Here is a 23,221-nt window from a genome sequence, read left to right on the forward strand (position 1 = left end):
CAATTGAAAAAAATGTCTCCATAAGACCAGGCAGTGGGCAAGCCTGAAGGGTGTTTTCTTAGCTAGTGATTGATAGGGGAGGGACAGCTCATTGTGGGTGCCACCCCTGGGCTGTTGGTCTTAGGTTCTGTAAGAAAGCAAGTGAGAAAGCCATGGACAGCAGGCCAGTAAGCCTTAAGCAATCATTCATGGCTTCTGCATCAACTCCTGCCTAAAGGTTCCTGCCTTGACTTCCCTCAATGACAGTGATAGGGAAGTGTAAGCAAAATAAACCCTTTCTTCCCCAAGTTGCTTTTGGTCATGGTGTTTCATTAGAACAATAGTAACCCCTAAGAAAGATTCCAGTAAGTTTAATTTCTATGAACACTTGACATCTGGTGGCATAAAAACATTTAGAAACTTTATTATAAGTTTTCATGCCTTTTTCTTAAATTTTTGGTGACACTGTGGATGAAACCCAAGGTCATACACATGCTAGCTAGGCAAACCACTCTATCACTGGGCTATATACCCTCCGCACTATGAGTTTTAATTATATTTTAAAGAGACTGAATTATAAACTGTTTCTGAGAACAGTATCTGATGTGCAGTAGGTATCAGACTAATTTGGATATTTGAAAATGGTCAAAATCAGAATTGAAAATTGGGTCTCAAGGGCTGCAAATGTTCTTAAGGTACAGATAATATACATTCAAGTAATGCATCATTAATTGTGTTCTCATGCTTGACACTGCATTATCTGAAGCATAACCACTACCTTATAACAATGATGAGACAGTAACTGTGTTTATCAACAGACTCTAGTTCTTACCACTGCAGTGTGACTGGATGCTAAGGCAAACTTACCTTTGCATTTTAATGTTGAATGTACAGGTAACAAAAGCTTCCAGTATAATTAGGGGGACAACAGAGACCATGCTAGTGCAGGCTTTTTACTTAACCAAACACAAAATTGTTCCTTCATAATACTGAAACTAAGTACTTAAGATTGAATGTAAGAATTATGCTATAAAACAGAGCAGGAGAAAAATGACACAGTAATGTTGCAGTTTCACTGATAAGCCTCGATTGTAAAGATTAACCCACGTCCATGCTAACAAAACCTTCAAACCAGAATACCTTTTACAATCTGATTGTTTCACTTTAAGAAGTAAATATGTTATTACTGATACCATCTTACCACTAAGGCCATGGTTACAGATACAGTAAGTGCAGTAACAGCGAAATACAACTTGTAGGCAGCCCAAAGCTCCACATTCTAACACAACAGCTTTTAAAACGTGAGAACTAACTAGGTTAAGATGTAAAGATCCCATTTATCAACATACTTGAAATTAAACCTGCCTGCTGAGTTTGAGGTTTAAAGTATTCGAAGATGGATCATTTAATTACTTTTGAAAATCCAGCAAAATGTAATATAAGATAAAGGAATGCCTTAATGCTGTATGCTCAAGTTTGAAAAAAAAAAAAAAGGAACTTTATTAGGTTCTGAGGTAACAAACAAAATGATACTATGATTACATTTGAGTTTTTTCCTTTGGCATTAAGAAGCACATTACCAATATCAAATCGGCTCTGTTTTTTTTCCCCCCTTAAACTCCCATGATACTTTAAAGTGAAACTTGGGGCTTCGTCTTCCTTATATTTTATAATAGATTAGGGCACTAGATTTGTAAGGCCACATATGAAGACGTTACTGTGAGTGGCTCCTCCACTTATCTGTCAAGGCAGGGTCTCTTGTAGCCCACAGTGGCCTTAAAATTGTTCTGTCACTCCCGATCCTCCTGACTTAGCCTCCCAAGAGCATGGGTTGCAGGTGTGTGCCATGAGGCCCTGCGAGAGACTATGTATATCTTGCGCTGCCTTAAGTACGCGATTCCCTGTTCCTTCTGTATTATTCATCTAGTCAAAAGAATAACCATTGCTGAGAACATTGGTGTACATCACAACCCCAGCATCTAAGTGACTAAGGCTGGAGGACTGCAGATTTAGAACAGACACACCCTATCACAAAAACAATAAAAATCGAAAAATAAATAGTTTATAAAGAATATACAAAATACATTACACATATCTATGGGCAAAATTAGAGTTTGTTTTTGTTTCTTTTTTTTTAACTATTTGTAGTTTTAAATTATTTATTTATTGCTTATACAATGTAACTTTTGAAAGCAAAGAAAGTAAATATAGAATGCTATGGTAAGATCTTACCAATCGTACAACAATCTTGATAATAAATAGCTGTAATGTAGCCAAACCACGACAGTCAGACATTGTTCAGACATGTGAGACACACTGACTATACAAGGCATTGAACAAGATGTACTTTCTAAGGCATTTAAAAGTACACCTGCAAACATATCAGCAGTACCCATAAATTCCAGAGTTATTTGTATAGCTCTGCTTTTTATACAGGATTTCCAACTAGTCGGTACTTAATTGTTGGATTGGTCACTTAATTACAAAAACATTTAAATCATAGAAAAGCATGTCCATATCTCTGATTTATGAGATGACTTTCCAACTTTTCTATTTAATGCTTTAAAATATAGAAATTGGACAGCCTTGTCCACATAGCCAGTAGCAGGACAACCAGGGCTATGTAGAGAAAAACAAATAACAAAAAAGAGACAAACAAACAAAAAAATGGAAAACCGCAAAAGCTGTGTCGTTCATTCTACACCAGTGAATCTAACTTGAAAAGCGAGGACCCAGGGTTTCTTATATCATGCTGACATAGCGGAACACCTGTACAGCTGAACAGTTCGCACAACCATTGGAAGAATATTTACACTGACGTCATAAAGAAAGCACAGTAACAGAAAGCTATCACCAAATACCACCAGAATGTCTTGACCAAACCCTCCGTGGTTCAGAAGCCAAAACATCCCTTTAGAAGAGAGACATAAATTTTATTGAGCCAATAAGCTGGCCAGAATGTTCAAAAGTGATGATTGATAGATACAGTTATTAATAGCAGCCTTTAAAGAAGCATTTCTTCATTAGAAGTATCCTTTAATGTCCAAGGGAGTGAGCGAGACTCTTCTTCCTTTTCTAGTCTTAGAGCGTCTTTTATGGCAAAATCCATATTTTCCTGAAACTCTTTATATGTGTTGGTGATTGGTAGAGCTAAACAGTTGTTACATTTGTTTCCAACAGGAAAATCGATATGTAGACATTCAATTGAAGGAGAGGGTTTAAATCCAGCAGGTGGGATGGAACTACATCCAGTTGCAAAAATAAGAATGTCTTCCATTGTTGTTGCCGATTTACCATCTGAAAAGTAATTAGAGACAATTACTAAAAGTACTTAGCAATTAGAGACAACAGAAAAATCTACAAAACATATTGTCAGCATAGACTCTTTCCAACTAGACTGAAAACAATGGCAGGAATGGATTCTACCATTCATGTAAGGCAAACTACATCACAATGTATCGTAAGCGGTACATTCAATAAGCGAATCTTAATGTATGACAAAAAACAACAAAAACAAAAAAAACAAAAAAACCAGGTTACCTATTTATTATATCTTTCTTTTATGTAATCATTAATTAATATGATAGCCTAACAAATGCTGAAGAAAACAGTACATGGTAAAAAACCAAAAATTTCAAGAAAATTTCAACATGAAAGTTAAAAGTTTCTCTTTTTAAAAAATGGAACATGTAATTAATATTTATTAACAAATACTAATGAAGTAGTGAATAAAGTAGATACAGAATAATCAGTTTATTTTAAATTGAAAAGGATGAAGTAGAAATCAGCTTTACAACTGCTCTTTGCTAGTACTAACATCCATATTTAAGGCTGCTTTCCTTCTTAAACAGACACACACACAGACACACACACAGACACACAAGTATTTATGATATAAGTATGCTGGGTAACATGTTTCCTTTGTAAATACAAACAATAGATTTAAGTTTTCTTATTGGCAAAAGCAAAACCCCAGTAAATATACTGAAAAGAATCCACATACCTTCTATAGCCTGTAAGTAACTGTTCCAAAATCTCAAAGTTTGTACATCTGGTAATCCCTGGACTGTGAAAAGATCACTAAGGATTTTTGCAGAAAGATTCTCAGGTTTATGACAAAGGATGTTATAAAATACTTCTGGGTAAGTTTGAATTTTCTCTAAAACACCAAGCGTTTTCAGACCCTGCTTAAAACTTGAGAAGAGAAATAATGAGTCAATATACAGACGTATATTTTATAGGAAATTTATCTGGCATTTTATAAATAGCTGATTGAAAAAATAGTCCAACAAAAACTATTACATGCATTTAGATATGAGATAAAATACTAGGATGTACTTTTAAAACAAAAAGAAATGTATTAATGATTATTTTACATCACTAGTTTTGAAACTATTTTATTCAAAGTGATAAATACTACCTTGCATGGCTTGACAATACAATAGAGTTGTTAAGTGGAAAGCCTAGGAATAATTCCCTAGAAGTAGAATGACTTAGAGGTCTGCAAAATGGTGACTCTGGCCATTGCTCTTGGTTGCCAACCCAACTACATGGTAAAACATTACTGACAGAGGCACCATGAACACTGCCTCTTAGAAACAGGGAAATCACAATCTCTAGCCCAACAGGCAACATGCTCCCCTCCCTACTGACTAGTTTTCACAGTGCCAAAGGTGCTGTGCAGGGTGCTGAGGGAGAAACCATCAATGGTCTCAGCCAGGATTAGGCCATGCATACCACAATATTAACCTACCAGGCAGGATGTGTTCACTGGTACCATAGTGGCAAGGCTATTTTGGGGGTAACCAATCACTTTGTTTGGATTTAAGACTTGCTCTGCAGAAAGGATGACTGCTACTGTAAAACTGATCAAAACTCCGTGCCATAGCCCTAGGAGGAGCTACTTTTACTTTGCTAACCAGTCATGTTGTCAAACTGTCTTCTAAATTTATGTTTATAGCCACTGACACTGAAACGCCACTGACAGTTTAACAGTACTGGGAGGTAAAGGCTTTGAGAAGCCTCAAAGAAATCAAATGACAATAATATCAAAATGTGAGTGAGCCACAAATAATTATAACTGGTCCCACTATTTCAACGCAGCATGGCTAAATTTTGAGATCAACCTTAAGTCTCCTTTCTTCTTAGCTATCAAGTCCTATGTTTCCTATTCTGAAATCCTTTGTAAATTTCTCAGCATACCATGACCACAACCTTATTATAAAACACTTATAACTGGTCTATGTGACAAATGAGTAAACCTTCCCAGTTCATTTTACCTACTGTTGGCATAGCAACGGGCCAGAGTAAAACCTGACTGGTTCAGAAGTAAATTACATACTGGTCTCCCTATACTATTTATGTTCCCTAGTACTTTTATTTGAAAAAACAAAAACGAAAATGAAAACAAACCAAACAACAACAACAACAACAAAACAAAACCAGCCTCATAGACAGAATTAAGGGTAAGGATTTTGAGATGAGATAATCCAGTTTAAGATTGTTATTACTGGCCCTAATCCAATGACACTAAGAAAAGACACACTAAATATGCAATGGCAATGAGTCAGAGATCAAAGTTACAGAATCATAAACCCTTTGATGCCTCAGAAAGAATTTTTCCCTCAACATCTCAGAAAAGCTGAAGCTCTATCATACTTGAATTTTTGACTTCTGTCCTTAAGATTTATGGTGACAACTATCTATTGGTTTGCGCCATTCAAGGGCTGGGGAGCGAGCTCAGTCAGCAAAGTGTTTCCTTGTAAGCAGGCCTCATGCTTAACCCAGAGTCCAAATGAAAAAGCTAGATGTTGTGGTGCACTCTTGTTAGCCCATTCTTAAAAAGATGGAGGTAGGTGGATCCCTGGGAAGGAGTTCCAGGCCTGAGAGACTCCCTTTCTCAAAAAAAGAGGTGAAGTTGTCCTTTGGCATCTACATACAGGTACACACCTAGGTAAACAAACACACAACCATGTGCATGCGCACAAGCACACATGAGAAAACACACACACACACACACACACACACACACACACACACACACTACCACACCACCTACCACAGCCACACCCATATACAGTTCTTGCAAAAGATCTGAGTTTGGTTCCCAGTACTCACACGGTGGCTTACAATCATTTGTAACTCCCATTCCAGGGGATCTGACACCTTCTTCTGACCTCTGTGGGCTCTTGTACACAAATGGTGTTCACACATACACTCAGGAACATCCACATAATTACTTTTTTAAGGGTTAGGTGGAGATGGAAACAGGAGGGATCAGGATGGGGGACAAGGGGGCAGGGGTGGTTGGAGAGTGAGAATACTGTGAGAGACACCTGGAACTGGGGGCAGGTGTTTTAGAAGTGAGGTAGAAACCTAGTGCAATGGAAACTTCCTGGAATTTACAAGGGTGACTCTAGAGAAGACTCCTAGCAATGGAGGACACAGAGCCTGAACTGGCCATCTTCCGTAACCGGGCAAAGCTCCCAGTGGAGGGATTGGGACACCGATGCAGCCACATAACCTTTGTCCTGCCATATGTCCTGCTTGCAAGGTGTGCAGGGGTAAAGGTGGTGCAGAACTTGTAGGAGTGGCCACCCAATGACTGGTCCAGACTGAGACCCACACCAGGATTAGGAGCCAATGCCTGACACTGCCCAGAGGGCCAGAAACCAAAGGTCAAATAACCCGGAGACCTAGGATAGAACCAACACAACTGGAAGAAAAGACAGTGGTATGATTCCTAATGATATTCTACCACACTCAGAGACCAGAGTCTAGCATAAATTATCAGAGGCTTCATCCAGCAACTTATAGGATGCAGAGACCCACAGCCAAACGTTAGGCAGAGCTCAGGGAATCCTGTGAGAGAGAGGAAGGATTGTAGGAGCCAGAGGGGGTCAAGGACACCACTAGAAAACCCACAAAATCAACTAACGAGGGCTCACAGAGACTGAATATGCCCGAGCTAGGTCCTCTCCATGTATGTTACAGTGCCGGTGGGGGCAGGGGCTGTCTCTGACTCTTGCCTGCTCTAGGGACCCTTCTCCTCCGACTGAGTTGTCTTGTCCAGCCTGGATAGGGGATGTATACTCAGTCTTTTGTAACTTGTTATACCACGTTTGGTGAGATCTCTGGGAGGCCTGATCTTTACTGAAGGGAGAGGAGGAGTAGATCTGGGGGAGAGGGGAGATGGTGGCGAGGGACAGGGAAGAGAGGAGACAGAGGGGACGGGAAACTGCCGTCAGGATTACTGAGAGAAGAATAAATTAAAGAAAAAAAAAAAAAAAGGAAATTTGGCCAGGTGTGCAAGCACACAAATAATTCCAGCAGAGGCAGGAGGATCTGAGGTAGAGGCCAGCCTAGGCTACAGAGTAAATTCCAGAGCATCCAGGACTGCGTCGAGACCCTGTCTGAAAAAAGGAGGAGGTGGGGAAGAGCTTGAGGAGAAGTCTCCAACTTTTTAAAGTCTTATTGGAACAAAGGGTTTCAAGAATAATGCTTGGAAGAGTGGACTAGAGAGATGGCTCTTCTAGAGGACCCCGGTTTAATTCCCAGCACACACAGGGCAGCAGACTACAACTGTCTGTAACTCCAAGCCCTTTTCTGGCTTCTGACATACATGCAGGGAAAACACCCATATATGCGCGCACACGCGCACACGCGCGCGCGCACACACACACACACACACACACACAATTATCCCCCGGTAGGAAGAGCAAGAATGAGATGAGCATTTTAAACCAGAGTGGTCAGCACCTACTTTCCCAGCACTCACTCAATAGTGGTTACATGCACGAGTAGAGATCGCAGTCAAGTGGTTACAGCTTTTAAGGGAGTTCACATTAGAAATATCCTAACTAAATGAAGTGCTGATTATTTTCTCCTTGAAAAACACATTCATGTAATTCTAGACAGAATTAAAACAGGACTTCTGGTGGGAGGTTAAGCTTTAAAGTATTATTTTAAATCGCATTAACAGTCTCGAGAACTAAACATTTGTATTTATTACCAAATAACCACTTTAAATGTAATTTGAGATACTCTTGAACATAGAAACAAATGGCTCACCTCTCAAAGGGTGCTTGGACTCTCTTAATTACATGGTAGAAAAGGATGTCTTTTACCAACATATATTTATCACTCAATGTTGTTATAAGTCTTAAACATCCAATAACTTCTAGGTAGCTATAGCATTCGTTTATTACTGAGTTCAAACTGTTCAAATTGGCTGCGGTATTTATCTGTAACACAAGAGAAGAAACACGTTGGGCTCAGTTTACCCATTTATTGTGAGTGATAGCTACAATTTAGACGGATACATATTTTGTACTTCATTTTTAGAAAACGTGTGTATGTGTGTGGGTTTGTGCTGGTGCCTATAGGATCTGGAGTTTCAAGTGGTTGTGTGCTGCCTGCCATGGGTGCTGGGAATAATTTGGGTCTACTGCCAAAAGCAGCACCATCTCTTTTCATGTGTCTTTTGAGACAGTGTCTAACTGCAGTTCTTTGGCTGGTGTGGAATTCTCTGTGCAGACGAGGCTGACCATGAGTTATAGATCCGCCTGCCTCTGCCTTCCAAGAGCAGGGACTGAAGGCGTCCAGCACCGCTCCAAGCCACAGCCTGCACTCTTAACTGCTGGACCATTTCTCCAGCCCTATATTCAACTCTTCAGTACAACAGGGTAGAATAAAATTATGCCAAGAAATATATTAGAGGTCCTTGTCCATCCTGGAAATCACATGATGGAAAGAGAAAAATCAATACCCACAGGTTGCCTACTGACATCCACATGTGCACTATGGCATGAACACATGCCACATCCAACAAATCCTACAGGCTATAATTTGCTAGTTCCTACTCCACAAGCCAAGACAACAGATTTTAAACATCTGTATTTTCTTATATATAACCTAACCACTGTCTTACTCCATGGCAGTATAGTATAGTAACATTCATCTTCTGTGCTTTTTCTAAAACTTTAAATTCAGAGGTTAAGATATTTATTCATTCTGTATCCTGTCTTCAATGATAAAACAGTTGAGTACACATAGTATTTCATGAACTGGAAGAATTGGTAGATATATTAGAATACAAATTTGAGTTTGATATAATAGTCACATTAAAAACAATGAAAGTCAGATATGCAACTTTTATATAATGATAACTTTGGATATACTTGGGAAAATACAGTAAGAAAGAATGAAAAAGATCCCTTTTCTTATAAATAAAAATGGCTCTGAGAATAAGCAAAGAAAATCTTTGGACTGGGAGAAGGAATTAGCTTTTGTCTTATAAAACATATTAGTGTGCTGTCAAGATGACTCAGCAGGTAAAATCCTTGGCCACACAAGGATGAAGACCCGAATTCCTCCCTGAATTGGTCCCTGAGTAGAGGGAGAGAACTGATTGCTGAAAGCTGCACTGTCTTCTTACCTCCAAATGTGTGCTATGACAGGCATGCAACACACACATATAATAAGTAAAAATAAAAATTTACAAAGGGTAGGTGCAGAGATGGCTCAGGAGAAAAGAGCACATGTTGCTCTTTCAGGACTGGTGATCTGTCCCCAGCAAACAAATCAGGTGGTGCAGAGTCAGGGGATCAGATGTCTTCTTCTGGCTGCTGCAGGACTTGAACTGTTAAATGGTGAGGTTTGTATAAACATGTTCAACCATGCCCAGCTAGATTGGTTTCTGACTTGGTTCTGAACCCTTTGGGTAAACCAGAGCTATCACTTATATTAAAATGCAGCTGCAATGTAATTCATATTTTAATAAACAGATTATTTTTCTTACCTTGATTATAATTTGTGCCACATCAAAGTCTGAAACATCATCCAATATTGGAAGAGTATTTTCTGGTCCATAAGCAAGACAGTTAAACAAAGTTTCAGAGAAGAAGCCGGGTGCAGGGCCACCATGAACTAAAGAAATGGCAAGCATTTTGCCAGCTTCATAGTAAAGGTTCTCTTTGAGAGCTGTCAATACAGATAAAAATAAACTGAGTATCTAAATTAACCATCATTTACAATGAAGACATATAGAGTTAAAAATTAATTTAAAAATCTAAACATTGATAAAATAACCATAAGAAGCTACCATCCTGGACATCCTAGAAATCTACTGAAAAGCTTCTCCCTGGATTACATATCCTATTATGGAACAAAATGTGAATCTATGGGAAAATAAAACCCCGATGACCAGGGGCTGGAGAGAAGATGACTTTACTTCCCCAGCACCCATGGTGGCTCACAATCAACTCTAACTCCAGGTCCAAGCACCTGGCACCCTTTTCTGACCTTCGAAGGCACCAGGCACAAAAGTCGTGCACAGACATACATGCAAGCAAAGTACTCATTCACATGAAAACAAAATAAAATCTTTAAAGTAGTGACTATAATGAATTGTATCACAATAAATATAAATAATCCTCTGGCTTATTTTTGTCTGCCATTAAATAAATATACACATAGTTGGGTTCTGCAATACTGTAAAATTATCTTAAACTTGAATTAGTTAAAAACTATGAATGCATGAGACCAGAATATACTGCAGTATAATGCATCTCTTACTCCCGGCTACCCAGGTTATGTGACATTTTAGCTGTAAGACATAATGTTGTAATCACTATCTGTATACATATTCATGTTCAAATTCATGATCTGATCAGATTAGCTCATACATATGAACAGATAGCTCATAGTGAATCAAAGAAGAACAAGAAGGGAGATTTACTCCCAACACTGTATACTACCATACCACACACTCACAGCTTTAAGTACTTTTTTCAAAAACCTATTCATGTGGCTGGAGATATGGCTCAGAGGTTAAGAGCACCTGCTGCTCTTCCAGAGGTCCTGAGTTCAATTCCCAGCACCCACATGGTGGCTCACAACCATCTATACTGAGATCTGGCACCCTCTTCTGTATACATAATAAATAAATCTTAAAAAATAAAAAAAAGTTAAAAAAAAAAAAACTTATTCACATTATTTTACCAACGATGATGGATGAGAAAGATATGTAAATGTTAGTTTCTACTTATACTAGCTCTTCAAAATAATTTATTAACAAGTAACATTTAAAATATTATATCTTCAACAATAATCCTATTTGTAGCTACAGTTTACAGCTGGGGAGAAAAAAAAAAAAAAAAAAAAAAAAAAGACCTATGTCCAGGGAGGGTAATGGAAATAAATGCCACTAGGTAGATATACGCAGACTTGAGTTCAGATTTCATAGCTTACATCTGCACCCTCCACTGTGCCACCACTACCCTGAGTTAACATAACCAATTATTTGGGAGAGTTTGAGGGGGGGGAGAACTAAACTGTTTATACTATAAATAGAAAAAACATCATGCTTCAGGCAATGATAAAGAAAGAAACTCAAATGTAATCCATCTTCTTACTCCTTTTCAATTTCCTTGTTATAGGAAAAACTCCTAAGAACACTGAATTACCTGTTGTTTTCAAGTGTTTACTTCAACCAAAATAGATCTGTACCAACAGTAAAGGCAGAAAGGCATATACGAAATTTTTAAAAGAAAACCTTTAATCCCAGCACTTTGGGGGCAGAGGCAGGCAGATCTCTGAGTTTGAGGTCAGCCTGGTCTACAGAGCGAGTTCCAGGACAGCCAGGGCTACACAGAAAAACCCTGTCTCGAAAAGAAGGGGGGAAAAAAAAAAGAGGGAAACCTTGTATACAAAATACATATAAAAGAGTCGACTCCAGGGCAGCAGCCCTACATTTGCATTGCATTTCCAAGACCCTGGGCTAGGCCTTACTGCATTAAAAAAAAAAAAAAAAAAAAAGAGTTTTACACATGAGTCATAAAAACAAACTAAACACAAATTCCATGTTGTAAACACACGCGCACGCGCACACACACACACACACACACACACTCACACTCACACAGAATGCTTAAGTATAAGAATGAACAAAGGCTAGGTGTGGTGGTGCTCACCTTTAATCGCTACACTTGGGAGGCAGAGGCAGACTGATCTTTGAATTTGAGACCAGTCTGCTCTACAGAGAAAGTCCAGGACAGCCAAAGCTACACAGAGAAACCTTGTCTCAAAAAACCAAAAAGAATGAACAAGAAGAGCCCAAATAATTATCCATTATTTGGTGATGCTAGTCAAATAATATTCAAAAGAATCAAGTCCAAAACTAACATATTTAATTGTGAAATCATTAAGCAGACTGCTGTAATACAGATATTAAGAATTACTTTATAATTATGTGTTGTCTATGTGTGTGCAAAAGAGCACAGGTGCCGGGGGGGGGGGGGGGGGGGGAGAATAGGTGTTGGATGCCCTGAAGCTGGAGTTGCAGGTAGTTATGAGTTGCTTGATGTGGGTGCTGGGAATCAAACTTGGGTCCTCTGTAAGCACAGGAAGCATTCTTAACCACTAAGGCATTTCTCCACCCCAGATATTCTTAAATCTTAACTTTTTGAAATATCAAATTCTCATTCATCAACAAATGCAAATTATTTATTCCAGATATACCTAAAGGATCTTAATTAGAACCAACTATCTAGTTTGGGTGATACATGCTATCTTCAGTACGTATAATAATAATTACCTTGAGAATTTAGAGTCAAGTTCTTTGACAAGGGCCCTTCAAACAAAGGTGAAGTCTCAAGATGTTGCATTAAGTGACTCAGAAATTCCTGCTTTGATCCAGGATGCTCTCTTCCAAATTTTTCATTTTCATTAACATATACTACTTCAATGGTGCATGAAGGGTTAAACCTCTGGCTTTGGAACTGCTCTAAGGCACTCTTCCACACACTGGCTTTGTTGATGTATAATCTCTTAGCTTTCTTTTTAATTTGGGCTCCTAACTCTACCAATATTGTTGAAATGTCTCTCCTAAATTTGTTGCCTTGCCTAGAAAACACAAATTTGAATAAAGAACATTACTTTAAAGTAGTTTATGTGAAATAATAGTTATATAGCATTACTGTAGTAGTTCTTTTTGTTTATATGTTCCATTTTTAACTTAAAAAGATAGTCTTTTGATGATACTGGAACCAAAATCAAAAACATTTACCTGATTATCTACTTTAAAATTCCCCCAATCTAATCTTCTACCAACTTACAAACATTTGCAAGAATACGGAAGATTATTTGAATGTCTAATTCAGTGGACTCAAGTTCAAGGGTATGAAGCTCAAATTCTTACTTCCCGGCCAATACCTAAAACAACTCAATTGTATCAGTAATGTATTTTCAACAGCACAGCTATAACTGATAATACAACTAATATTATCAACAAAACTCACATTCCCTTAAATATCTTTTAGTGTAGACTAACAGCATCATCTCTGAACTAGTTACAAATGCAAATCCTTGAGTCCCATCTGCACAATCAGAACCTCTGTGTATGAGCATCCACAGGAAGCACATGAGTTAACTTCTTTCTGCCCCAGGGTTTCCATCTGTAAGTAGAACTAATGTACTCATGTACATGAATCATTTACCATACTGTCCTACCCCACACATTGCAGCCACATTTTATTATAGCAGTTGACTCCTTGCTCCTTGGGAATGTCAATGCTGCTCTTCAAGCATATGACGGGATGCTAAAACAGAAATAAGCAGCCAAGTTTCTCTAATGCAACATCTTTGGAAACCTAAATATTAAAATTATTTTCAAACTATATGAACTTAAGACAATGAATAATTCTAATATAAAAGTAACAAATTATTATAAAGAATTTTTTAGTTGAATTTGTAAGGAGCAATTATTCACTTAAGGATCCTGACATTAACTATACATAAAGTAAACAATGGTTATAACATCAAGAAACCAACCTTTGTGTTAAACAGGACGTTTTTATAGAGGGACACAGTATGCTTGATAATTGAACCTCTTGCTTTAGTCTGTAATCGAATAATGTTGTAAAGATATTTTCCAGGATGTTATATCTTTAAAATTACTTTATATGACTCAGTATAAAAGAAGAAAAATACTGTAATTGATTAATGTAGCCTGATACCTTGCTTTCTTCCCCCCCCCTTTCCTCCCTCCTCCCCTCCTCTTTTTCTTTATGATACATACATGTTCACATGTAACCCAGGCTGGTCTTAAATTCATTATGTAGCTGAGACTACTGGTACGTGACCATGCCAAGCTATTCTGTTTCCTCCCACCTTCCCTTGACTTCATACATCCCATGTTGGGTCCTACAGTTTGAAAACTCACTCTTTCTCAACAACTGTATGATCAGCTAATATCCTAAGTGTGTGTGGCATTTGACATCATTAATTTTTTTCAAAGTGCTTTTTCTATTTTTCTAAAACCAAAATACGTACCTCAGTAATTCTTTATGCTGGGCTCCAGGTGACTGTCTGGGGAGCTTGGGTGAGGACTCTTCCAACAGGCAATCAGTAACGGTCACATTAGTAGAGTTGGCTAATGGGTGTTTGGAGGCCTTTCGGAAATCTACATATTTAAATCCCGAGGTTAGCTTAACAGAAACATAGGTAAACATTTTCAACAACATGCACTTAAACGATAGCAACTTTGGTCAAAATTACAAACTATTACCTGGATTGTAGCTGATTCTTCTACAGTCCAAACACTCCCAGTTTTGTTCACATGACTGTAGAGAGGAGCAGGCTAAGTGGGTCCCACTCGAACCGCAACAGTGACAGCGCTTTACTTCCCATTTGCTGAGGACATAAAGAAAAGTATATCTGCATGTTCTGTGACTGCAATGCATCAGATCACCACCTAGAGTCCAGGCCTGTCATACACCATACCAACCTACCAAAGGAAGGAAAAGACTACACCTTCAATATCGAATTTCCCCCACTGAAGTACTGAATGATTTAGGCCGGGTCTAGCTAGGCACTCCAGGTTGGCCTGGAGTCACTGTGCAGCCCATGCTGGCCATTAGCTAGTGATCTTGCTACCTTATCCTCCCAAGTGTTGAGATTCTAGGAATGCCATACCACATCTGACTTATTTTCCCTCTTTCGTTTAATGTTTATAATCTCTTCCTCTAAACATAAGGAGAAAAACATTTTCCTTAACATTTGGAGATAGATTACATTCAGAGAGAGACTATCGTTCACTATGTCTGATATACAATTTGCAGTACAAAGGTGTGCAGTATTTCCAAAACCAAAACAATAAAAAACATTGCCCTGACATTTCAGGTGCTGTGTAATGCAATCAAATCTAGAGTTTGTTCCTGCTCATATTCATATTTTCTTTTATCTCTACTTCTCTCTCGTTGTCTCCCGTTGTGACCTGTGATATGACAATCCATAGACATTTCCATATAGGTGTATGTATTAGGGTTTCCACTGCTGTGATAAAACACCAAGACCAAAAGTAACTTGGGGAGGAAAGTGTTTATAGGACTTCTATCACTGAGAGAACACAGGGCAGGCACCTGGAGACAGGAGCTGATGCAGAGGCCATGGAGGAATGCTGCTTACTGGCTTGTTCAGCCTGCTTTCTTACAGAACTCAGGACCACCAGGCCAGGGATGGTACTACCCACAATGGTGGGCCCTCCCTGTCAATTACTAATTAAGAAAATGCCCTACAGATGGATCTTACAAAGGCATTTTCTCAGAGGATTAGCTTGTGTCAGGCTGACATGAAACAGGCCAGCACACAGTATGCCATAATGGTGTTGGATGTGACGCTTATTCCACATTGTGAGGGGATGAGGACACAATCATTTGTACAGAAACAAATATATTCCCTAAATATGTGGAAACATGGGTGGCAAGTTGGGTAGCTATCTTTCCAACAGCTGGCTGTGTGGGCATCTTCCTCCTGAGAGTGTGAATGGATAGGGCATAGGAGCATACACTTGCATGTGTGGGCATCTGGGCATAGGTGCCTGACCCCGCCCCCCTCCACAAACCAGTTCTACTCACTCAGTGAGGAAGATGGCAGCTAAAATAAGTGTTTGTGACATTCCAGGCCCCCTTCTCATTCTTTACGTACAATTTTGAAAGTGGAAAAAGCCACTAATACGCATAGTCTTTAAGAAGAGGAAACTCATCACAGAGGGCTAATTTCCCTGAGCTTATATGCCTGTATGCCTTAGAGGGAAGTTTCCAACCCAGGTTCCCTTGGCTTTGGACCCATGCTACATACTACACTAAGGTGCCTTTTACCAACACTACCTTTGTCTTCTTGGGATGAAAGGCAAACAATTATAAAGCAAGCATCCAAGTAACAGCTATGTGTGTCCCAAGAGAAAAGGTAAAAGTGAGAGCAATCTCAAATAGTAGATGCAGCTTAGGGGACTTGTGATAAATTAGGAGTCTTCAAAGCTGGCCAGTGCTCAGTGATTCTTCACAGGCAGGAGCTGATACAAGAGACTCACTTCATGGAAAACAAGTCTCCTGCACCCGAAGCCTCCTATGCTAAAGGAGACTACATCAGCAGGAACAATAACATATTTTTAGAAAGAGTAACAGTAACAGTAACAACCGTGAGGAAACAGTGAGGAGGCAACACCTGCCATCACCTCCTCGCAAAGCTTCTGAAGAAAGCAAAAGGTCCCTCGGTCTTGGACTTCTAGCCCTCAAGTACCACCCAGCGCTTTGTTATAGGAGCTGTGTGTAATTAACATTAATAGCACCCCTCAACTTGGATAGCCTCATGAAAATTTCCCCCAAAAAGGTTACTATGTTGAATACAGAAATTTCTCTGTAAACATACACGCTTAATAATAAACATACTTCATCTCAAGTTAAAACTTCAAACACCCGAAGAGGAAAACTCTATTTCATTATCTAGAAACCCGACGGTCTTAGTAAGGACCAACTAAACACCACACAACTTGCAGAAATACCTATTCGGTTCATTATAGTCTCGCCCTTCTTTGCAGTGACATCTTCGAACGTCACAGCGGTCATGGCTCTGCAGCAGTTCTTCATAGGCATTTTCTTCTAATTCCCAGGATGCGTCTCTACAATGAGGTAAGATAGAAAAAGCGAGTTGGTCTAACAGAGTAGATAATTTAGAAACAAGGACAAAGCCTTTTTAGGCTGTTCTTTTCAACACACAAATCCATTGTTACTTTACCTTAAAGTCAGTTTCACAGTTAACGTTCAAACACTAAGTAAAAAGTTGAACAGAAATTTTTTAAAACCTTTATTTTTCTAGTACTTCATTTCCAATTTTTGTTATTGTACCGTAGGCTAGCTTCAAGCTCAAGTTCCTCTCCCCAGTTTCTCAAGTGCTGGGATTATTAAGTGTGTTTGTCTTAATGTTTCTTTTGCTCTCTCCCTGACCCAAGACTGTAGTCCAGGCAAACCAGAGACTCACTTCACAGCCCATGTTGTCCTGCACACCTTAAGCCTCCCAAGGACTGGGACCCAATGTTTACTTTCAAGCTTAGAATCACTACTTGGGATTTCTCATCTTATGGCATTACTAAAATTCTTCTTTTTCATTTTAAACCTATTTAGTCTGTCTTAGATCATCCAGGAATACCAACTTAAAGATGCTATAGAAATCAACCAGAACTAGACTTAGCTGAGTTACTGAGAGACACATCAGCTAATGAGACCTTAACGTCTCAGTGCCTGTCCTTCAAGAGCAGGCCATCTGGGAGCAGGCACTCGACCACGTGACATGGCTACTTAGCCACCATCACTATTAAGACATAAATTGTTATGTTTAATATTACTAAATACTATAGTTAAATGCTTTTTGCTCAAAAAGCCAAATGTTACTCACTTTTCAGGAATATGAATTCCCATTCTCAACATCTCTTTCTGAAAGATGTCGGTATTATTGCATAGTGTACACCTAAAGAAATACACTCCTGCATTTATTGCTTGCACCTACAGCAGAAAACGGAAAATCTATTGTTAGCAATGCATCTTTCATCAGGTCGTGAATTATATAACAGAACATACGCTGTCTTTCCCTTTCTGTGCCAACGGCTCCTAGAACTATAAGCAGTCCTGAAACACGGACAGCCTTCCTTCTGTCTGAAAACATCTCACGAGCACAGAATTCTGGACCGTGCAGCAGTCCCTGATTTACTGTCTCAAACTGAACACTGCCCTAGTCGGCTTTCTGCTGCTATGAGAAAACACGGGTGAAAACAACTTCGGGAGAAAGGAGTTGATTTTGTCTTACAACTCCTAGGACACAGGCCATCACGGAGGGAAGAAACTCAGGGCAGGAGCCGGGAGCACAGAGTAGCAGCTTCCAGCTCAGGGTCTGATTCTATTCTTGTACTACCCCGGACAAACCTTCATGGGGTAGCTCCTGTCAACAGTAGGCTAGACCCTCCTCCATCTGTGTAGTCCACACCCCACAGACATGCTCCTAGGCCAAGCCACAACTGAGGTTCTCTCTTCCCAGGTGTACCTAGTTTCTGTTAAGTTGTCAAAAACTAACCAGCACAGACACTTAATACAATTCCATTTCCTAAATATTGCTTTGTCCTCCACAGAATAAGGAGAAACAATGAAAATCTTCAGTATTTGAATAGATGTTTATTGTTATATAAATATTATTATTTCTGTTTTTAACACAATTTTGATTTTACCCCCAAAAGAAAAATAGTGAATGTTTTATCAGGGCTATACAGCAAATACACAACCAGAAGCCACAGAGGACATTCAGTGGGATATAAGAAACTATATAGTTGGGCTGGAGAGCTGGCTCAGTGATTAAGAGCACTGGCTGCTCTTCCAGAGGACCTGAGTTCAATTCCCAGCAACCACATGGTGGCTCACAACTATCTGGTGCCCTCTTCTGGCCTGCAGGAAACCCTACAGTCAGAACACTGTATACATAGTAAATAAATCTTCAAAGAAAACAAAACAAAACTACAGTCTAGAGTCCTCCCTTCATTTAAGTTCTACTTTCTAGATGACAAATAATGCTGTGTAACAAAACTAGTAAACTCTGAATTCCAGTAAGCGCACAACTGCAGTATCATGTAAAAGTGTTATCTGTGTATATGTGTACCTGTGTGTGCATGGGTGTGCATGGGTGTGCATGGGTGTACATGTGGAGGCCAGAGGCTGATGCCAGTCTTTTCACCTAATTTTTTTGAGATAGGGTCAGTCATTGAAGCCAGGATCCACCTATTCAGCTAGACTGACTTTCCAGTGAGTTCCAAGAACCCGTCCACCTCTGACGCCTTTCGCTAATGTTCCACAATGGTCCAGGCTGAGCTTACAGACCAGGGCTGCCATGCCTGGCTTTGTAAGTCCTGTTTTTTTTTTTTTTTTTTTTTTTTAAAAGAACATACATGGAATAAAGAGAAAAACCCACTGATTATAATAGAATATTGTCAGAGATAGTGAGAAAAAAGCTAAGTTTTAGAAGTAGAGGTGTGCCAAGAAAAAGGATGAGAGACATTTCAAGGGAAGTGTCCATGGCAAGTCAGAGAACACATAATTGGGAAAACTCTAATAATATATCTTGATAGGACATTCTGACCAAACTGAACTAAATAATAAGACTACAGCGGTGAATTAAATCCAGAAAAGGAGAAGCTTCAAGGGGAGCATAACTGACAGAAATAAAGTGTCTCTAACAGTTTAGAGCGAGACAGTGGCGACACAGGGCTGAGGGACAGTGGGCGGATGGTGAAGGAGAGGACTACAGGCTGGGACTCCCGGCACACCCAGGCTGGGACTCCTGGCACGCGGTACACACACAGGAAACGCCCGAGAGAGGCTATCTCACCAGTCATGGCATCTGAGATACAAAGAAGTATCTGGTAGCAAAGGGAAGCACAGAAACCTGGAGACAACCCGACCGCCTAGAACAGAACATGTCACGGACACCGAGACCGATGGAGAAATCCAAACTGTGTAAACACTATTCTTTTCATTTCAATGTCTAGTCTCTCCTCACAGAGTTTCTGTACGTAGTAATCCAAGTAGTTCGAAAGAATACTGCTTAACCACACACTGTGAGCTAGAGGGTATATTTCTGATTTTAGATTCTGGACTCAAGAGTGGAAGTCTCCATAGACCCTGTTAGAGAAAGTGACAGGAGTCAGTGTGCTCTAATTAATTACAGCAACCATTTATTGGCACATAACAGTCAAGTTTCTCTGTGGAGAGAAGTCTAAATTAAATGGTTTTAAAAACAGCGCTAAGTTTTTTGTTAGCAGCATTATCTCTAGGGTCTGTCTCAGCTCACTCCACAGAGTAGTGTGTGTGTGTGTGTGTGTGTGTGTGTGTGTGTGTGTGTGTGTGTATGTGTGTGTGTGGGGGGCACTCTACAGCAAGCTAGATCCCAGCCCGGTGCTTCTAGTTTTCAAAGTGCTTATTAAAACTCATGTAAACATTAGCTCAAATCGAGGAACTCTTTTTGCTTTATTACTAACAGACACAAATCAAATCTTTACAAAATTAAAACACACTTGTCAATAATTAATGTCACCTAAATACAAATCTTTAAGAAAAAATACTTAAGAGTTGGAGGCCAGCCTGGTCTACAGAGCAAGATCCAGGACAGGACACCAAAACTACACAGAAAAACCCTGTCTCGGGGAGGGGGGGTAAGTCTCTCACATAAAATGAATTTCTTCAATAGTAAGAATTGCACTTCATGATAATGTTTATTAACTATACTTTCTGGCACTAACACATTTGTATTTGAGAATTAACAAAATTACAAACATTTCCAACAAAATAGGCTCCAATTTACTACTTTTAACTAAATAACCTAAGTATATAAGTTCAAAAGACTATATTAAAAAAAAAAAGCCTCCGTGCAGTGATGGCACACGCCTTTAATCCCAGCACTCGGGAGGCAGAGGCAGGCGGATCTCTGAGTTTGAGGCCAGCCTGGTCTACAGAGTGAGTTCCAGGACAGACTCCAAAAAAAGCTACACGAAGAAACCCTGTCTCAAAAAACAAAAAACAATAACAACAAAGCAGAAATCAGCCAGGCTTCAGCACCTCATCACTGCTAGTACTTTTATGTCTTTTTTGAAATATGAGGTAATTTAACACCTAATAACTTTCAAAAAGTTTGTGAACAATTAATAATCAGAAACATTTCACTTTATTAAACAAAATCTAAGCTTTATAAATCAATTTTTAAAAAGTAAATTTCTGTTATTTGGCATGGTTTGTCTGTTTTGTCTAAGAGCACTCCCAACTTTTATATTACATGTCCAATACTAATAACTGGGATCTCTTTCAAATGATCTAAACATTTTCCAGATAAAGACATTACAACTATGTTGAGTGTTTAGTCTTCGGCTTGACTGTAGTGGGCATTAAACCCAGGGCCTCGTGTCACTCTAGACAAGCCATCTATCACTGAACTACATCCCTGGCCTCGTTTCTGGTTTTTATGATACTTTTGGTTTGAGCGGAGTAAACACAGATTTATTCAGGGAAAGTGAGGAAAGAAGTTCCGAGAGTAAACTAGGCTCTTAGAGAGGATCACTAGTATTTTATGATAATCTATACTGCACTGATACCGGGTTAAAATTCAAGTTAGCAAGCAACAGATTTTATATTATGGAGACAAAAATTACAAAGCTACATTACCTGTAAACAGTCTCTGTGAAACCAAGCATTCTTACAGCAGGGGCTTTGCAGTATGTTATAAGAAGGAATGGGCTCAATAAATTCTAAACAGATGGTACATGGTAAAGAGTCTCTATACTTAGATGTAATCGCTTGAACCGGACGATGTTTCCAGCAAAATGACCTGAAAATGGAAATTATTTAAGAATATATAAGGAAAGGAAAAATACAATTCAGTTAACATTGTAATTACAGACTTAAAAGAAAATTCCCTTCTGTTTCACAAATGTATCTAAAAGAAGCGTGGGCCCTATAGTCTAACAAACTGTAATCAAGGAAAAGTGAGCACTTCGAGATATAAACTTACTCACATAGACTTTCAATAACTAGTATCACTATTTCTGTATGAAAGATCATATTCACTCCTGTACTCACTAAGTGAGCACCCATTCCTGTCCTTAACAGCATATAACGTGAGAGGGAACTTAACATCCCCATCATGTAAGGAGTCAAAAGCAAACAACAATCTATTCCTGACAGACTTTATGTCCTTTGTATTTTCTAATGTTTTCCACGGTGCCTACACATTATATAAGTGAAAACATGAAGACTCAAAGTAACACTCATGGTACCAAATGCCAAAAGTTACAAAATCTTCACGTTTGAAGTTGTACTCAGGTGTATCCCAGGGCAAAATTTGCTTATTTTTTTTTTTTTAACTTAACCAAGTTTATAGGGCAATTTAATTTGTGAACCACGTAATATAAGATATTTCACAGAAGTATGAACCAAAAGTTCAATACTATATTCAGAACTAAAAGTTAAATGTAAATAATAATCATAGGTCCATTTTAGACATGGCAAATCAAGTTTTATCAGAAGTAACTCTAGGAGAAATCATATAATACAATATTATATACAAATACACATACACACACATTTTGTTTATTTTACATATGTAAGATATATGTATGCATAAATTCAGTACAGCTTTAAAAAGTAATTTTACATGGAAATTATATCTTTGGGCTATTTAGCATTGTTCTTTAACATTTATATTTAAATTTTTTAGTTAAAAAATATTTAAATGTATACAAGGTGTTTTGCCAGCATATACATCTGTGCACCAATTGTATGCCAGTTGCCCCCGAGGCCTAAGAAGTTTCAGACAGATGTGAGCTGTCACATTGGTGCCGGGAACCAAGCCTGGGTCCTCTGGAAGAGCAACCAGTGCTCTTAACTTCTGGGTCATCATTCCAGCCCCTCATATTTATTAGTTAATTAACAGTTAAAAAACTCACGCAAAATTGTCAGTAAACTGGAAAATACATTCTTTCTGAAGTCCACAGGGGAAGTGATAACTTCGTTTACATTGGGGTACAACACATCCAATTGAAGCACCATTTTTCTTGCAAACTGTACACTTCTAAAAGAAATATGAAAACAGGAGCATAATATAAAAAATTTAAGTACTATAGTATGATCAAGTAATTAATGAGTATTCCTTTTGGAGAGACTGAAAATTATTGCTATAGTGATATTATATGCTATCCTCACCCAAACGAGAAAGTTTTAAGATATGTGCTGGGTAGGTTTTTTGGGGTGTGTCAACTTGACACAGCAGAGAGTCCTTGGAGAAAAAAGGAACCTCAGTTGAGAAACCGCCTCTATCAGATAGGCCTGTAGGCCAAGTCTGGGGGGGTGGGTGTATTTTCATGATCAGAGATTGGTGG

At 38.8% G+C, this 23,221-nt stretch overlaps 1 protein-coding gene across 10 annotated transcripts in view; it reads right to left on the minus strand.

Moving 5' to 3' along the window:
* Positions 1–2,891: 2,891 nt before the first annotated feature.
* G2e3 (G2/M-phase specific E3 ubiquitin protein ligase) overlaps positions 2,892–23,221 on the minus strand; it is a 35,519-nt gene continuing 15,189 nt past the window's right edge. For 6 of the 10 annotated variants that reach the window (XM_042260641.2, XM_076550702.1, XM_076550703.1 and 3 more), the window contains 11 exons: positions 22,790–22,914; positions 21,510–21,672; positions 17,710–17,816; positions 16,820–16,936; positions 14,546–14,670; positions 14,311–14,440; positions 12,575–12,882; positions 9,779–9,960; positions 8,050–8,222; positions 3,983–4,173; positions 2,892–3,276 (listed from right to left, as the gene is read on the minus strand). In XM_042260641.2, coding sequence (XP_042116575.1) covers positions 2,984–3,276; positions 3,983–4,173; positions 8,050–8,222; positions 9,779–9,960; positions 12,575–12,882; positions 14,311–14,440; positions 14,546–14,670; positions 16,820–16,936; positions 17,710–17,816; positions 21,510–21,672; positions 22,790–22,914 — 1,914 coding nt within the window. In that variant the 3' untranslated portion in view covers positions 2,892–2,983. Of the gene's footprint in view, positions 3,277–3,982; positions 4,174–8,049; positions 8,223–9,778; positions 9,961–12,574; positions 12,883–13,809; positions 13,879–14,310; positions 14,441–14,545; positions 14,671–16,819; positions 16,937–17,709; positions 17,817–21,509; positions 21,673–22,789; positions 22,915–23,221 lie in introns of all 10 variants that reach the window. The other 4 variants (XM_015994162.3, XM_015994160.3, XM_042260640.2 and 1 more) reach the window with 1 other exon arrangement.

Source organism: Peromyscus maniculatus, chromosome 14 (genome assembly GCF_049852395.1).
Source record: "Peromyscus maniculatus bairdii isolate BWxNUB_F1_BW_parent chromosome 14, HU_Pman_BW_mat_3.1, whole genome shotgun sequence".
Classification (NCBI taxonomy): Eukaryota; Metazoa; Chordata; class Mammalia; order Rodentia; family Cricetidae; genus Peromyscus; species Peromyscus maniculatus.